At 36.0% G+C, this 18,970-nt stretch overlaps 1 protein-coding gene across 5 annotated transcripts in view; it reads left to right on the top strand.

Moving 5' to 3' along the window:
• unm_sa1614 (un-named sa1614) overlaps positions 1-18,970 on the top strand; it is a 46,479-nt gene that overhangs the window by 19,063 nt on the left and 8,446 nt on the right. The window contains exons 9-28 of one of the 5 annotated variants that reach the window (XM_056251431.1): positions 603-689; positions 1,407-1,418; positions 2,492-2,592; positions 2,879-2,948; positions 5,572-5,659; positions 6,176-6,224; positions 7,608-7,771; positions 10,211-10,344; positions 10,509-10,600; positions 12,066-12,252; positions 12,357-12,442; positions 12,551-12,666; positions 12,916-12,983; positions 14,921-15,028; positions 15,529-15,763; positions 15,956-16,138; positions 16,696-16,759; positions 16,855-16,916; positions 17,036-17,223; positions 18,151-18,269. In XM_056251431.1, coding sequence (XP_056107406.1) covers positions 603-689; positions 1,407-1,418; positions 2,492-2,592; positions 2,879-2,948; positions 5,572-5,659; positions 6,176-6,224; positions 7,608-7,771; positions 10,211-10,344; positions 10,509-10,600; positions 12,066-12,252; positions 12,357-12,442; positions 12,551-12,666; positions 12,916-12,983; positions 14,921-15,028; positions 15,529-15,763; positions 15,956-16,138; positions 16,696-16,759; positions 16,855-16,916; positions 17,036-17,223; positions 18,151-18,269 — 2,213 coding nt within the window. Of the gene's footprint in view, positions 1-602; positions 690-1,406; positions 1,419-2,491; positions 2,593-2,878; positions 2,949-5,571; positions 5,660-6,175; positions 6,225-7,607; positions 7,772-10,210; positions 10,345-10,508; positions 10,601-12,065; positions 12,253-12,356; positions 12,443-12,550; positions 12,667-12,915; positions 12,984-14,920; positions 15,029-15,528; positions 15,764-15,955; positions 16,139-16,695; positions 16,760-16,854; positions 16,917-17,032; positions 17,224-18,150; positions 18,274-18,970 lie in introns of all 5 variants that reach the window. The other 4 variants (XM_056251430.1, XM_056251434.1, XM_056251435.1 and 1 more) reach the window with 4 other exon arrangements.

The raw sequence follows: 18,970 nt of genomic DNA, 5'->3' as shown, positions 1-18,970 counted from the left end.
CCAACATTTCTAAAGAATGCTTTCAGCACGTTGTTGAATCAATGCCACGTAAAATTAAGGCAGTTCTGAAGGCGAAAGGGGGTCAAACACAGTATGGTGTTCCTAATAATCCTTTAGGTGAGTGTATATTGTAGGTTTGTGAAATAAAGCTGAAATCAAATTGAAATATTAGATGAAAAATGGAAACTAAGCGAAAATGAGAAATATTGCCTTAGCAGCTAACGTCCTAGATTTCACTCTAGACCTTGAAGAACCACAACAGTGTGGCTTTTGTTTGCTTGGATCACGGCACATCAAGGTTACCAGCCTCTGCCGATCTACCTCATGCTGACACAATCAGGGAAGAAATCAGCACTGTAAGCAGTTGGTAACAGTAAATCCCATTTAAGGGCAAATTTGTGGTGGGTAAAGCAGGCGGTTTCTTTTAGCTGCAGTGATGTTGTGAGTGACAGACAACTTAATGAAAGGGCAATTGTCTCACCTAAAGCTTAAGTAATCATGCTTAGAAAAACACGGCTGGAGGAATGTACAAGGAGGAGAGGAAGTGTATGTGTTTAGAGGAATTTAAGAGTGTGTTTGTGTGTATGTGTGTGTTTATACAGATCAAACATAAGCAGGATGAGGAGAAGAGACAGCTCTGTTCTCTCAGAGATCAGCTCAGACCTGCTCTACAGCCCGAATTCAAAGAGGTAAAGATTGACACTATTTACTCTTCATTCCCGCTCCGTTTGCACACACATTTTTTCCCGCTTTAGCTCTTTCACAAATTTCTCATGCTTATTTTTACCTCTTACACTCCTTGCTGTTCAGTTTAGGATTTTATAACACTTCCTCTGGATATGATCTCACATTGTTTAATTGAAGGCTTATATGTATGGAGATACAGATTGGAACAATGGCTATTTCTCAGTAAGCTGATTTTCAAAGATAAGCCTACACTGAGAAATAAATATATATATATATATATATATATATATATATATATATAATAGAGAAAAAAGTGTGACAACTAGCCCGGCCACTTTTCACATAGTATTTCTGCAGTGAGCAGTACATACACTGGCTCTGTGTTCAGTTTTATAGGAGGACTGCGGTGTTTAATCCACCGCCGTGTTCTGTTTTTCCTGTTTCAGAGGTCACCCACAACTATTGATTCACAAAAATCAATAGCATGTTATGTTGCAGTGCATGGCGGTATACATAATTTGTCAGGGTAATAAATAGATAGGGTCTTATGGAGTAATTTGTTAGTCTTACTCAGGTATTTAATGGGATGATGGTGGAGGGGATCAATATATTTGTTACTGTCAATCATCTTCCACAACAATTTTTTAAGTGCTTGGAATGACTGTGAAGAGCAGCTATTAACAAAATCGTTTTTTCTAAATGCCTCACTGAAAAAACAGCAGTCCAGGAGAGTAAGTTGAGATGTTTTTTTAAATTGTCATGTGATGTTATCGAGTGGCCCTAATTACTCATAAACACATGCATGTGAACTGTCACCTCATGTTTCCCACTTTGGTTGAAAAAATTAGCATTTGCAATATAGTGTGACATTCTCACGAGGAATATAACAATTTGCTGTCAAACTTGCTGCAAAAATCATATCCAATTTTCATGTTTTTGTTTCTGAAAGCTGTTCATATTTTGGATATATTCCAGGTTAAACACAAGTTAAGCTTTCAACAGTATGCTGTCGACTTCAACACTACAATCTTTGTACTCTTGCCCCATAGATGTCCATTGTAATTATATTATTGTTGTAATCATTTATACATTCTAAAAAAAATAATGTACAGAATTGTGTATATTTGAATCTATTTCCTGTTGACATCATTTCATTATTTTCTGTGGACATAATTTAAAACGGAATATTCCTTTTTTATTATTAAATTTGTACCCACTGCATGAGTGATATTCATCTATTGTGCATGTCCTGCATGTATTAACCCTTCTTCATGAGTGTGAGCCAGTACTTCCTCTCAGTGTTAGCTATGAGAATTTTGTGACTTTCTCCTCAGCTTGTGTAGTTTAGACTTTACATTTAAGTTCAGACAAAAATTTAACTTCTGTCCTAATTTACTCCCCCTCATTTCAGTCTAAACCTTCATGAATTTCTTTCTTCCATGGAATAATAAAGAAGATATTTCGCAGAATTTTCTCACTGCTCTTTTCCATAGAAATAAACTGTGAATCTATCAGAAAAGTCATATGGACTAATTTTGTGGTGCTTTTTTGTCATTTTTGTAGTTGAAAGCCCCTGTTCCCATTGACTTTCATTGTATGAAAAAGAGAAGTGAGAACATTCTGCTAAACGTCTTCTATTTTGTTCCCACAAAAATAAATACATAAAATAAACAATACAGGAACTATCCCTTTAAGCTGCCGTGTGCAAAAGCCCATGCATAGAGGCAATGGAAATCCAAAAAGCTTTTTGGGGCGCCACGTATAAACAAACCATGACTTTCCAGTTTATGCTTCTGTTGTTCAGGATTCTCTAAGCAGACAGACCGTGTACAGCATGCATCAGCTTCAAGGCAACAAGCAATATGGCACAGAGAAATCAGGCTACCTCTACAAGAGAAGTGATGGGTAAATGAATTCATGTTGTAGCAAATGGCCATGATATTATTGAATTTCTGTTCCCGGATCCTGCATTCTTCAAACATGACGTATAATCCACACTTTCATTTAGATTTCCCTGATAAATGCTTTTGGAAGTGCTCTGTTAGCCCTTCATTTCAAATTATTCATGTGTGGTAGGACACGCTCTCCTGGGAGTTACACACAGATCTGTCACTGCATTCACTGTATAGCTTTGTGTTGATTGAGGAGAATGTGATGTGGATGCTGTGCCGTAATCTCATTTCTCTGATAGGTTGAGGAAGATGTGGCAGAAGAGGAAATGTTCTGTGCAGAACTGCTATCTTACCATCGCTCATGGAACCGTGAGTACTCACATCACTCTCTGTAAATACAGCAGCAAACAGTTTTTTCCTTCTGCTGGTTTCTGTGAAAAAATGTGGATACATTCAAAATGTCACGTGTGGTTGCAAGAAGAAAGCACAACGTTTTAGTAGAACAAAGAGCTGTAACGAGAACGGACAATGAAATGAAAGAAACAGGCTTAAATACACAGACTAAACTAATCACATAATCAATGACAGTTGCAAACACTAACATGAGTAACCAGTGAAACTAACTAAAACACATGAAACTGGGACACAGAACTGAAAGACAAGACAAAAATCCACCCAAAACATATACCGAACATAATTTACAGTAATGAAGTACAACCCCATTTCCAGAAAAGTTGGGACATTTTGTAAATTCAATACAATTCACAATCTGTGATTTGTTAATTCTCTTGAACCTTTTTTTAACTGACAAAAGTACAAAGAAAAGATTTCCAATGTTTTCACTGACCAACATAATTGTATTTTGTAAATATAAACAAATTTTGATTTACAAATAGTTTATAGTTAATAGACTACCGTATATACAATTGTCACTGTAATTATTGTTATTGTTTAATTAATGAAGTGCTTTAAACCAACCTTTATTGGACATTACAGTGACAGAGTTTATAAACTATTAATTAACTATAAACTAATAGTTTGCAAATGATTTATAAGTGCTTTGAGACCCAGAAAAAAAAGTTTTTTGAATAGAGTTTTTTCCCATGTCATCACACTGTTTAGAGCACAATAAACAAATGGTAAAAAAACATATATATAAAATAATATTTTATTCATACGTTATGCTATGTCCTCTGTAGTGGACGCCAGGACTAAGTTGTTTAAAAAATAAAATGACATGAAATTATATGTATAGGCAAAAACAATGGGATTTTTTTTCAATCACCAATACATTTTGGGGTTTCAGGATTTTTTCAACCAAAATTTGTATAAAGATTATTCTCAACTATGTTATGAAAGAAATAATGGAATGAATTGATACACCATTTTACTTTTTGCAATATGTGGGTAAAATGGCCATAAATTAATATTCCCATTCAATGCAATGTATCTATACACTGTATCTAATTTGCACATTAATGTGTTCTTGGAGCAACATTTAATGAAAAAATAAGTGTAATAATTAGAGTAATAATTGGCAACATTTTAATAATAATATCTAATATTTCATAGGAATATTGATGTATAATTTATTTCCATATTCACTTGTTGTGTCTCCCAGAATGCCTGATAAACATGATTTTAGTCCTGATGTCCTCTACAGTGGACACGTTTGAAATCAATGCCCTGTTCTGTAACAGAAAGTAATTTTTTTATTTGAAACCCCTTAACATTTTCCTGAGATGTTGTTTTATGAAATACAATTTGAAAAAGTAGTCCAATTTAAATTATAATTACAATATATTATCATATTTCCATAAGAATGCTACATTTGATCACTAAATTAATGTCAGACATTTTTAAAGACCAAGGAGAAGTTGTTTTCATGGTGAAACCTCCAAACATTTGGTATCTCTGAAAAGTCCTGAATGTGCTCTTTACAGGACACCCAGGTTGTGTTATGTGACATGTATGATGTCAGAGAAATTCACTAAAATATAATGTCCATTACAGTGGACAAAAGTCTATTCTTGGGTCCCAGGAGGATATACTTAATATGAAGTGTTGAAGTGTTACCCAGATTTTCTCAGAGATGTCTGTAAGGCCTGTGCAGACCACTTCTGAAATTTTTGTCATGAAAAACGTGTACATGATATCAAAAAATGCACCTTAATATGGCATTTTACACCTGGAAATATCATACTATGTGGATGTTTTTTATTATTATTGTCTAATGTTGTTTATTTTTTGGGATCCCAAATATGACGCATTGGACTCTATAATTTGTTTTTTTGTCATTTATTTTGTGAATATTTTGTTTTAAAGGTATATTTACATTACTAAATGTTTGGGGATATAAGTTGGGAGATTTTTAAGGTTTTTGAAAAAGTCTCTTATGCTCACCAAGGCTACATTTATTTAATCAAAAATACAGTAAAAACTGTAATATTGTGTAATACTATTAAAATTTTCTATATTTTCTATATAATTTGTTCCTGTAATGACAAAGCTGAATTTTTTTAGCATCCTTACTCCAGTCTTCAGTGTCACATGATCCTTCAGAAATCATTCTGATATGCTGATTTGGTGCTTAAGAAACATTTGTGATACATTTGATAAATCATTCTTTGAGGAACAGAAAGTTCAAAAGAGCAGCATTTATTTGAAATATATTTTTTGTAACATTATAAATGTCTTTATTGTCATTTTTGATCAATTTAATACATCCTTGCTAAATTAAATTATTCATTTATTAAAAAAAATCCTACACATATTTTTGAATAGTGTATATTTATTTATAGCTTTTACTTAGATATGTATTTATATAATGATACATATTTATTTATATTATTATTTTATATTTTATACTTTCATAATGTTTAGTTGCATTCTCAATGGCCGAAACCAATGCTGTTATGCACACAATACAATTGAGATGTACACAAAATTGCACTAGACAGGCCTTTAGTGATGCGCTATCCCTTCATTGCAGCCTAATAAATCACCAGCTAAACTGAACCTCCTCACCTGTCAAGTCAAACCAAGTCTGGAAGACAAGAAATGCTTTGACCTCATCTCACGTGAGTTAACCACGCACTCTCTCAGCATTCCCCAACCAAGCGTTCGGCTCATCATACACTCTCCCATGTGATATATAACTGAGAAAGAAATATCAAAGGTAGATTTCAGGATCTTCACGCCAAGCTGAAGCGAACCAGCCTCAGGCTGTTTTTAGTGAAGTGAACTGCATAATTGTATCTGCATGCGTCCATGCATTATTCTGGCCTCAGGTCTCTAGTGTCATTATTACGTTATGTAACAATCATGAAATATTTTGCAAAACAATACTAGAGTCCTTGAAACAAATGCAGGTTGTTCTGAAAACAGGGCACTATTTAAATTCACTATTTGCACTTGAGCACAATCGTTTGCTCTTTCCTGCCACTTGTATTTTAACAAAGGACCTCAAACCTGTTTAATCTCTCCTGATTGTTTGCTGATTACATGTTAGCTGGTGCCAGCTGAGGATACATTTTGAATTTACAAGGATTAATGAGTGTGTGTGTGTGTTTTTTTTATTTGATTTTTTTTTATAGATAATCGCACTTACCATTTCCTGGCTGATGATGAGTCTGATTGTGTGGCGTAAGTATTTCTTTTGTTTATTCACACTTAAAAAACCTACTCAATCATTTATGTACCTCAGTGAGTAATTTTGACATAATTGCACATAAATCCAAACAATAAAAAGCAATGCAAACTATTATTCATAATACATTTTTGTATAACTATGCACAAAATGTATCTTAAATGAATACAGAGATATTTAAAAATTATGTATTAGCGTATTTCCCATTGAAATAGGAAGTTTGAGCAGGACATATCAAAGGGCTTTTTATTTAAATTCTCAACAGGCTTTAGTTTACGTCACAGTTGTGAACGATATTTTTATACTTGCTAATTGGTTGCAGGTGTTATTAAGGGGCATGACATTCTCATTCTTGAAAGCATCTGATTAGACATAAACCAGAATAAATGCAGAATAAATGAATATTTTTTGTAAAATGAAATGTTTCTTGAGCATCAAATCAGCATATTAGAATGATTTCTGAAGGATCATGTTACTCTGTAGACTGGAGTAATGATGCTGAAAATGCCATTTTGATAACACAGGAATAAATAATATATTCATATAAGAAACAATTATATTAAATTATAATAATATTTCAAAATATTCCTGTGAGCATAAGAAACTTCTTTCAAAAATAACAAAAAATCTTACCAACCCCAAACTCTTGAACATTAGTGTATATCTGCTAAAAGTGAATTTTGTCACTGTACACCATGCAGCATAAAGATGACCTTAAAGCTCACAGACATGAACTAAAAGCCACAAAAATCTGATTCTGATTTCATGGACTCTTTAAAGAGAAATGCCTTTTTTTCTGCCAGACACTGATCTGCCCGAGTCTCAGTCCACTCATGTGACTGTCAGATGAGAATGTGTTGAGGCCGTCAGATAGGAAAGAGCTTGTATAATTTTCAGCACACACACCTCTTCCGATTTGACCTTTCCATCTTGACACAGGAACAGCATCATTACTCCTTTCTTGGAGAGAAAGAGAAATATGTAACATTTCTTCCTCAGATGTTGCTGCATGTATGATGATTGAAGTGCTTCTCATGTCAGATCACAACCCAGGCTTCCATCTTCAGATAAATGTCAGAGTTGAAGAGGAGCAAAGAAAAGATTATTGATAGTCGCATTATAGCGCAGCTTTTCAGAAATGAATCCTAGAGAGGATATTCACTGACTAGAAGTACACAAAGTCTGTGCACTGTTTACAAAACTCCCTGAGCTGTAATCAAGGGCATTTTCTCATTAATTGCAAATGAACTGACCTCTCAGAGCTGGACCAGTAGTCGCAAATGACTTTTCTATGCACGGTGCCACGGAAATTTGATCTGAAGTTTCTTGTCGCCCTCTAATGGTTGTATTTGTTATTGCGCCTTCCTAAAAAATATCAGGTGGATATCAGTGCTGACAAACAGTAAGCAGGAGGCTTTAAATGTGGCTCTGGATGAGAGGAGGACAAGTGGGGAGAACAGCGTGGAGGATCTGACGCGATCTATCACTGAGGATATTCGCCGCATTCCTGGAAACAACGTTTGCTGTGACTGTGGGGCCACAGGTACAAAAATAAAGTCTTTACAGTAGCACAAATGTTTCTGGACATGTGCTATGATGTTTTCTGAACCGAACATATCATGGTACATGACTATGCTAATCATTTAGTGTCCAGAAGGACAACCACTATCTCACTGACCTCCTGAAGTAACGATAGTGAGATAGTGGTTGTCCTTCTGGATGCTGCCTTCACGTGCTTTCGGAATTAAAGTAGGCCTATACGAGTTTCCTAGTCGGAAATTGGGCATGAACGCCCTCTCAAGTCGTAATTAATAATGGGAAACTTGGAGTTAGGCGTGCCATAACTTTGAAGATGGTGGAGGGGAGCCTGCTATAATTGGTTTTCTTTATTCGTTTTTTCCACAACAGCTAGGCCTACATCGACTGGTCTTGTCGTTAAAGTAGTGAATAACCATTTAAAGCACATTGTATATTTTATACACAAAGAACATAGCATATATTTGACAAAAAATCTAGAACAGACTATCTCGCGGTACTGTAAATGTATATGGTTTATACATTTTATTGAAAATTAAATATATACAGTACAGGTAAGTTAGCCTACATCTGTAAGATGTCGGCTAAAGATCTGTTAATCTGTAAAGCATCTGATCTGTTGTGTAAAAACATCTGATAAACGTCTTAGAAAAAGCAGTTTTACATACTTTCTAAATCATAAACATCTTAAAGACATCTTCTAAAAGTCAATATGACATCTAACAGGAAACGTCCTGGAGACATATTGCAGAAAAAAATACATATCTTGCAGATGCAAATGCAGACATCAAATAGACATCTCAGAGATGTACTTGTGCTATCAGGGAGATTACCCCAAGAAATAGGCAAGAATAAAACTGGTGTCCTCTTTGATTCCTGTATTTTCCTGTTAAATGTGAGTTTTGTCAACTCTTAGGAGTGCACTGATGTTAAAGTGTCTTGACTCAAACAATTCTCACAGACATTGTTTATATGATTGAGTCTTTTATATCTATTATAACAGTGCTATTGGACTAAAACGGGGTTCGAAATTGAAACTAAGCAGTTTAAGAAAACAGCGGCTTTGGAAAAGGGCACCCTAGAACCACAGTTTCAGAACCGCAGCCACAGAAGGTGAGGGGTGAATCAGTCATAGTTGCGCTACCCTTTTACATGTAATTTTCTTTTGTTAAATATAAGCTGTTTTCACATGGATTTTGATCGGATCTATGTCTACATTCAATATTTAAATAAAGTCACTTCTGTTCATATAATATGAATAAGATATCTTGATGTACAATGAGCAAAATTGTATTGATCATTATATTTTTAAGCAATGCTCACAACGACTTAGTCTCCTCAGAAGACTGAACTGCCTGGGCGTCAGTGCTCAGATTATTGAGCTAGTGTACATCACACACATTGAAAGTGTTTTAACCTTTCATCTCTCTGCTTGTTTTGGCCATTTAAACTGCAAACTTAAGAACAAGCTTAACAGGATAGTGTTAATGGCTAGTAAAATAGTAGGAGAAACCCCAAAACACCTGACCCAAATATACACTGACAGAATGAGGAAGAAAGCTAGGAAAATCACTGTAGATATAGTACTCACCCTCTGAAGTCTGGGAGGCGCTTCAGGGTGCCTCTGGCTAAAAGTACTTTAAAAAAAAATATTTTATCCCAAATGCCATTAGTATCCTTAACCAAATGAAGTGACAACAACAAATGAGTTATCTTAATGTATTTAAGTATATTTATTTTCATTATGATATTTTACATTGTATCTTTTTTATATATATTTTTTATATTTCCTTTACTATGTTTGAGACATTGTCTGTATGTTTATCTGTCTTGTATGTTTGGTGAGCCAAAGGAAAATCTCCACAATAAAGATTGATTCTAATTCTAAAGAAATTTACGTGTAAGCCCCGCCCCCCACTTCCGGTTCTGTGGCTGTGGTTCTGAAACGGCTGGTGCTGCGGTTCTGCAGCTGGATACTTTTGGAGACTGGTCCTCTGTTCATGCTGTTTCTTTAAATGCCTGTCCATAAATCATGTTTAATTAAATTAAAACCCAGTGAGTGTATGAGAGAACAGCCTGCAGGATTTATAGACATGTTTCCTATAAAAAGTGCTGAGTTCAGATTTTCTTTGGCTGCACCTTCTATCGCCATTGCAAAAAGTACAAGCGTAAATATCATTGAATATCACTGTAGCAGGTTCACACTGGGCCAGTGTTATTTTATTGTTATTTATATACTATTATAGTATTTTCTTTAAATATTTGTAATTAGATTTATTTTCATATTTCCATATTATTTTCATATAATTTTTCATATAATCAGTTTTTTTTATTTATTATTATTTAGATTTATATTTTGCTTTAATGTATTTTTATCTCAGTTTAAGGTTAAGAAAATTTCATTTAGAAGCAGCTGATGTGTTTTCTTTACGCTCTTTGCTTTCAGATCCGACTTGGATCTCTATAAACCTGGGAATTCTGACGTGCATCGAGTGCTCAGGGATCCATCGGGAAATGGGTGTACATTATTCACGTATTCAATCACTTTCTCTGGACAAACTAGGCACTTCAGAATTGCTGGTAAGAATTCACAGTGAACAAATGAGGAAAATCAATTCATGCTTTGTTTAGCTGGTTATAGAGAGAGTTTGACAGAGTTGAGAGTATGACAACATTAGTGATTTCTCATGTTCTTAACCACTACCCGCAGATTTATGTCTCTTTCTCTCTCTTTTGCTCATTAGTTGGCGAGAAACGTGGGGAATTCAGGTTTTAATGAAATTGTGGAAGCCAATCTTCCTAGTCCCTCTGTGAAGCCGTCAGCAGAGAGTGACATGTGAGTGATGAGCAGCTCTGTAATTACTCTTCAAACGCCAGCCAAATGGTTTCGACACTTGGAGTCTCTGTGTCCCCATAGCACCCAATGTCTTTAGCATTTCCAATAACATGCGCACTCAATTCCCTCTCAATTTTTCCCTGCAAAATAGCATCTTCATGGCTGGGCCGGGCGTAACCTCTCTGTACACAATTAACCTGTCTGCAGATGGTGCAGAGCTTTTTTAATTTATTTTAAATTGATCATTCTTGAAAGTAATTTGAAAGCTCAAGAACATCCAAATTACTTTAATCTTCAAACTGAACGGATTGATTTACCCTGCTGTCACGATCGATGGGAGGAAAGTATGGTTGTGTACACTATTCTAGAACCAGCTGGACTAAATGAACAGGATGCTAAAAATAAATGCTATTATTAGATTCTTGCACAGAGCCCTGAAATAACATACATATTTCCAGGGACTACTTTAGGGATGTTATATGTCACAGGAAATGCTTAGTTCACTCCAATGTTTGTCTGTTCCAGATTCTCATTCTGCCACCCGACGCAGCTTTTCCTTTCTCCATGTTTAAATTTCAACACCTGTTTCATTATTTGACAACTTTGTCGGGGGGATTGTTACTTAATAAGTTAATGTTGTGAAATATTATTACAATTTAAGATTACGTTTTAAAAAAATATATATTTTAAAATGAAATTTGTTCCTCTGATGGCAAACCTGAATTTACAGCAGAATTAAACAGTTGTGCTGCTTAATATTTTTGTGGAGACCATGAATTTGGTTAAACTTTTTTATTTGGATTCAAAATGATTATTTTATGAATAGAAAGTTTAAAAGAACATAATTTATTTGAAATATAAATAGTTTGTAACACTGTAAATATTGTACTGTCATTTTTTAGCTACACATTTAAGCGGAATACAAGTATTAATATATTTCAAGAAAAAAATCTGACCCCAAACCTTTGAATGGTAGTTGAAGGTCTAAGTCTTAAAGGTACAGTAGCAAAAAAAAAAAAAACCTGTGCAATTTTAAGGGTCAGAAAGAAGGTGTAAATGGTCATGTATAACTAAATAACAGTTTTTTTAATGCAAGAATCCTTGCATAACTGAGTTGACTTCAGACACACACAAAAAGTGCATTGAAAGAGTGGCCCCTTTAAGAGCTCTGACAGCTGTTTGCCTGTCTCAGGACTCAGGCTGGATTTTTTTCTAATGGCAATCTCTGTAGTGTTTTAACCTACATCTGTCCAACATGGTACCATGAAAAGAGAGGAGAGTTGCACTAATGAGAGCTCCAGTTATTCTGTCTCTTACCATCTGTGACTTGCCTGTAGGCATTGCAGAGATGCTAATTTTTTAAATATCACTGCACAATTTATTGGTATCGGACATCTGTTGAATATCACTGCCATTTTGATACCCAATAAAAGATGTACTAAAAAATATTGATTGTTATTGACAGGGCCGTACGTAAAGACTTCATACTCTCAAAGTATATGGAATGGCAGTTTGCACAGCGTAGCAGCAGCTCACCAGAAACAAAACGCAAATATCTGCAGGATGCTGTTCGCAGTCGAGACGTCTTCAGCCTGTTACAGCTGTACGCTGAGAGAACGGAACTCAGCCAGCCACTGCCATGCCACCTACAGGTCAGCAAACACGTCTCGCCTTCTCATTTCCTGCTTAAGTACATGCATATTTTACCTTTGTATATGTTAGGTCTTCCCTTTTTAATAGCAAAATGTTATGACAGGAAAAGGGGGAAACTGCACTACACTTAGCTGTTCTATTGGCTGACAGAACATCACTCCATGTGGCTGACTTCCTGTTCCACAATAGGTCAGTAAAAAATAACACATTTTTTATTCTGAAAACTTGTTGGTGATCTGGATTATGGATTATGGCAGATATGGATTATCACGTGTCTTTCCTTGTTATATGTTTCAGTAATAACCTGGATGCTCAGACAATGAAGGGAAACACTGCTTTGCATTACTGCTGCCAGCACAACAAAACTGAGTGCCTTAAACTTCTGCTCCGAGCCAAGGCCAACACACATATCAGTGAGTGAGACCTTCAAACCCTAAAACCAGCAAAACATTTTTGCTTTGAGTTATTTCATGATTGAAAATGTGTTTTAATATTAATTGATGCTACATATGGGGTTTTATCAGCATCTTATCAGTCATTGTTAAAGCAAGGAGGCTCATCGTGTTCTTTTGAAGGCTGGATTGGCTGTTGGCTCATTTGTCAGGAGTTAATTACAGATCAGGATGATCATTGAGCTGATGATAATTGCTGTTCTATGATAGAGAATGATAATGGAGAGACGGGACTGGACGTGGCTCGCAGACTGAAGCACACACTGTGTGAGGAGCTGGTGAGTCAAAATGCTGTCCAGCAGTAACCTGTTAAAGCAAGTCTTTATCATTAGGATATGCATATTGGTGTAACCTGTTTATTTTCACTTTTATTGAACAAAACGTTTGCTGTACACTTCAGGTACATCATGGTCATGGTCTTTTCTATAAGCAGGGTCCCCAGCACACCTTTAATATCATTTAGAAAGTGATATCATGACTAAAAAAGTATGTTTACTAAATACATTTTATAAAAATATGTTATAAAATAATAATCAAATAAAATAATTTAAAGCGGAATATAGCTAGAATAATTTATATTTCTAAACCATACACTACCATTCAAAAGTTTGGTGTTGGTAAGATTTTTTAATGTTTTTGAAAGTCGACTTTCAAGGCTGCATTTATTTGGTCATAAATACAGTACAACAGTAATATTGTTAACTAGTATTACTATTGAATAAATAACTGTTTTGCATTTTAATATATTTTAAAACGTAATTTACAACTGTGATGGATTTTCAGCCGCCATTACTCCAGTCTTCAGTGTCTTATGATCCTTCAGAAATCATTCTTATATTTGAATATCTTATATTTGGTGCTCAAGAAACACTCGTATTATTAGCAATGTTAAAAACAGGTATGCCTTCAGGATTTGTTGATGTAAAGAAAGTTTCAAAACAGCATTTATTTAAAATCGATTCAATCAAATAATTATTGTTGAATTTAATGTGTCCTTAATAAATACATTTTAAATATATAAATAGTTATACTCTGCTCTAAAATATTTAATTGGCTAGATATTGCTCTTTTTGAGTGCTTGTGTAGAGTTACGGCCGTTTCATACCGCAAGCGTGAGCGGCTCCAGCAGGGGCTCCAAAGCTACATATAAGTGAGCATTTCTTTACAAAGACAACTATAAATTTGTTTTTAGAAGTTGTTCATTAATAAACTTGATAGTCTTGAAGTTTGTTGAGATGGGGAGGTGTACAACAATTGCATGTAAATGTAAACAACAAAAACAACCAAGAAAACAGCTCTGATCAGGGGCCTCATGTATCAACACTGCGTACGCACAAAAACACAGCGTACGCCAGCTTTCACGTTCACGGCCAGATGTACTAACAGTGAAATTAACGTAAGAATGTGCGTTCCTCCAAGTAAACTTCATGTCTGGCGTACGTATATTTGTCATGATTTTTGTCCGTTGGCGACTCATAGAGGCAATAAAGTGAAGTGGCAAACATTACACTACGAATTGTTCTATCGCACCACCAGCTGTCAGATATTGCTTATAATTTGTAATTGATAAATTATTTGACATTATTGTCACACGAGTTTTATTAAAATATTATATTATGCAATTAAGTAAGAACATGTTTTAATATGAATTCAACGCAAGTCTTTGTACATGAGGCCCCTGGTCTTTTCAGTCATACTTCGATATGTTTAAAAAAAAAAAAAGATAGTTGTCTTTGTAAAGAAATGCTCACTTATATGTAGCTTTGGAGCCGTTGCTGTGACGCTGTACAAACGCTTCCAGTGTGAATGCTCTCGCGCGTCTGCAGCTGCAGTGACGATGTAGTTACGCTGACGCGCTGCTCACGAGCCGCTCACGTTTGCGGTGTGAACTGTGAAATGGCCGGTCTGTTGAGTGTGACATCCTGTGTGATTCACTGATATGCAATGTTAATGGTTTCTTAAGGTACACAGAGTTGCCTTCCTGCATTTGAATCTCAACTCATAATTTTGGATCGAGACATTTGTAAAACTTTGTTGAACTGATTAATTTCAAGGATTGTTACTTGACATCCAAATGAAAACTGCATCAGCAATCTCTACAAATTGAATCTTTAAAAGTCCTCACCCAATTATCTCAAAAACTAGAAAAGTCATGGAAATCCAATTGTCAAAAAGGGATTGATCTACATGTAAAGTAATGATGTGTCATGTTCAGATCCACCAGTCACAGAACAACCAGTTTAACATGCATGTGCACGTGGAATATGAGTGGAGACTCCGGCAGGATGACCTTTACGAGAGTGATGACGACCTAGATGACAAGGTGACAACATACGAAGACTACACAACCCATAACTTACAGAACAAACTCACATATATGCTAATAGAGCATAATACATGAGACCTTCACTGCATCTGAAATTGAATACTTCCCTACTATATAGTGTGCGAAAAACAGTACGCCAACAGAGTAGTTTGTCCGAATACATAGTATATGAAAACGGTAGGCGAAAAGTACCCGGATGACCTATACTTCCGATGAGATTCTGAAGTAGGTATTCAGTGGACACTTTACTATCCCATGAGGCTACGGGAGAGGATTTATGAATGGCAGTGAAGCAATGCATCTGACAGATGTAGTACGTCCGAATTTCATTCATATTACCCATATTCATACTATATAGAACGCACTTTTTTAACAATACCGAAGTAAATTCAAATGTAGTACCTACTCAGAAGTATGCGATTTCGGATGCACCGATTGTATTTGTGTAGCGTGCAATTCATGGTCTGATGTGTAACAGTGATGGCCCATATTTGTAGATGGGCCCAGTGAAGAAGGAGCGCTTAGGACGGCCGTTCAGCTTGTATCACAGTAACTCTGCCTCTCACAGTGGCGGAGGGGGGTTGTTCAACGTGGGTCGGAGGCTAGCAATGGCCCGAGGGGATAACCGGAGGGACGTGTATGCCAGTCCCAACTCTCAGACGCGCAGCCTTGACAGTCCCCCTCCGCCACCCCCTTCATCACCAGCACCGCCACTCCCACCCCGGGTCAGAGGTGAGAAAACTCTTCTCTTCTCTTCTCTTCTCTTCTCTTCTCTTCTCTTCTCTATTCTTCTCTTCTCTTCTCTTCTCTTCTCTTCTCTTCTCTTCTCTTCTCTTCTCTTCTCTTCTCTTCTCTTCTCTTCTCTTCTCTTCTCTTCTCTTCTCTTCTCTTCAGTCTTGTTTACTCTCCTCATGTCCTTTCCAGCTCCAAACGTCCCCCCTCCTCCCCCTCCCATGAGCTCCCCTGATGGCTGGACGTCCCATGAAGTAATCAGCAGTAAGAAACGAACCCCTCCTCCCCCTCTTATCATCCGACACAAGCGCACCTACTCTGAGCCCGCCCCTCAGGTGCCCCCCAGCCCCCACTCTACACGGCAGGGACCTACAGGTATGTGCCAAACTTGGAAAGATGCATATTGCCGTTGTCATGGAAAACATGGAAATATCTGGGAATTTAAAATCATGATTCCCAGGCCTGAAAAAGTCATAGAAATGAATAACATTCTATAAAATCATGGAAAAGTCAAGGGCATTTCTAGTGAATATACTTTTAGTACAGGTTTTTTTTTTTTTTTTTTTTTTTTTTTTTACAATTGATAAGAACCAAATTCTCATTGGCCTAAACCCATTTGTCAAATAAACTACTCTTTATGCAAAACGTTAAATAAGTTCAGGCAGTTAGACACAATTTGCAAAACTCTAAACACACATTGTTACACATCATGTAAAAAACTGTTTTTAAATATGTACCAGTAGGCTAAATGTCGAAATTAACATGATCTTATTCTTAATAAATGCTGTAGACGCACTGTTAATTCTTAGTTCATGTTAACTAATGTTAACTAATGAAACGTTGTAAAGTGTTAACAAAATATATGTTTAAATATTTAAGCTCATCGACTTACATGAATGTGTTTTCTTTCTGTCGTTACTTTCTTTTTCCAGATTATGGAGTACCTTCATGTCCGATAAGCTTCGGTGGTCCAGACTCACCTTTCCAGAAGTGTGTGTAAGTGCTTTTTGGAGCCACAAATGCTGACCTCTCTTGGCTATTTGCTGGAATAATGCTAACTAACATACTGATCGTAAGACTTTTTGTTTCAGCTCAGGTTCTCCCAAATACACGACATCTACTCTCAACTCCTTATCTGAGCTACCAGAACGAGGTAATGCTTTAACTGTCCGGTTATCTTTCCATTATATTGTTCTCAGTTAAGTTGTTTTCCTTTTCTCGGCCCATGTTTCTTCTTACAATGTGTCGTGGCTGTAATCTCTCTCTCAGCAGGCTTTCGAGCAGATGGGGAAAGCAGCTCGTCTCACTTTCTGTACCAAACACCACAACCCATCAGCAGCGCTGGACGTCACACCCCGGGCCTGTCTCCCACCTCCCCCCGCTCCTTTAGCCTGGAGACTAACGGAAGCTCCTCTTCCTCCTGCCACACTGCTCCTCACCCACTGCCCAGAAAAACTTTGGTGAGAAACTGGAGAAATGTCCTTATTTCTTACAGGTCTTTTCCCTCTGAAGAAAAATCTTAGCAAGATCCCTAAGAAAAAGTCTCATTTGACCATGTAATTTGGGTCGGATTTGAAATGTTTTTGAAAGAAGTCTCTTATGCTCACCAAGCTGCATTTATTTGATCAAAAACACAGTAAATATTATTACAATTTAAAATAGTTGGTTTCTATTTGAATATATTTTAAAATGTAATTCATTCCTGTGATGGTAAAGCTGAATTTTCAACATCATTACTCCAGTCTAGCTAGCAATGTGCCAAATCATGCTTGCAACGTGCTAAATCATGCTAACAATTAGCTAATTCATGCTAGCAACGTGCTAAATCATGCTAACAATTAGCTAATTCATGCTAGCTATGTGCAAAAACATGCTAATTAATGCTAACAATGTGTTAAAACATGTTAGCAATGTGCTAATTCATGCTAGCAATGTGCAAAAACATGCCAATTCATGCTAGCAACGTCCTAAACATGTTAACAATATAATAATTTATGGTACAAATTTGCTAAAACATGTTAAAAACAGTTATATTGCTTAATATATATTAATCTGTGTGTTAAATAATAAATAAAAGTATTAATTTCTTTAGAAAACTAGCTTCACCAGCTGTTTTACATGTCTGTGCTCTGCTGGCCTTCCGAGCATCAAACCGGCTTAAACCAGTCTGTTTCCATGTGGGAATTCATGAGCTGGTTTTCTCTGCAGGGTCTAGAGGAATGGTGTTTTATTGCATGTGTTTTTGGCCGTTGGAAAGACACAGGCGTTTCTTGACATGTTTCTCATACTTGAGGTTTTCCCATCAACAAATTGACAGTTTAAAAGGAAAGCAATATTAGTAAGAAGCCACATGATGCAGTTTTTGTTGTTGTTGTTCTTGTGTTTAGATGAAGTCGAAGTTGAGGCGTGTGAAGGCCATGTACGACTGTGTGGCAGATCATCACGATGAGCTCACCTTCAATGAGGGTGACGTTCTGGTGGTACTCGGGGAGGAAGATGCTGATTGGTGGGTGAGTATAAGAACAAAAGAACAACTGATTTGAGATCAATTTGAAAGAGAGCGTGAAAGACACGAAACTAGCACAGATGTAGGAAATTAATTTCCTGGGACTGTGGTCAATTTTAAAGTTTAGTGGTCATTATATACGAAAATATTTGCAGAATATTGCAATTGACCAATCAGATTCAAGCATTTCAGAGAACTGTTTAATAATAGAACTAAGTCATAACATCAATTTTAAGGCCAATCCGGAAGGCTAATTTGCCATGGGTTCCCTTGGGAATGTCTGATATTTTTTTTAGTAAATGAGAAAAAAGCTCTGTGGGTAGAATTATTATAAGAAACTTCCCTGTTTAGCTCAACAACATAAATTACACAGTCATATCTCAAACGTGTATTTTGAAACCGTCGTGTGCTTTTTAAAGGTAAGATGCTTATATATCGCGCTACACTGTTATTTTAGTATTATTTATATACTATTATAGTATTTATTCATATTTTGAATTAGCCTTTATATTTTCATATTATATTTTATGTTCTTTTGTAATTTTGTTTTGAGATATTTTTATATAGCTTTATTTATTTCAGTTTTAGTTATTTAAGGCGAGACACGGCAGGCAAAAACATAGGGTTTTTTTCACTGGTCAATTTTGAGATTTCGGGATATTTGTCTTCAAAAACATGTCTTCTTTCAGACTTGTGGTGAA

The sequence above is a fragment of the Rhinichthys klamathensis genome, unplaced genomic scaffold (assembly GCF_029890125.1).
Source record: "Rhinichthys klamathensis goyatoka isolate OS25496 unplaced genomic scaffold, OSU_Roscu_1.1 h1tg000082l_1, whole genome shotgun sequence".
In the NCBI taxonomy this organism is placed as follows: domain Eukaryota; kingdom Metazoa; phylum Chordata; class Actinopteri; order Cypriniformes; family Leuciscidae; genus Rhinichthys; species Rhinichthys klamathensis.
This window is presented reverse-complemented; position numbering and strand designations above follow the sequence as displayed.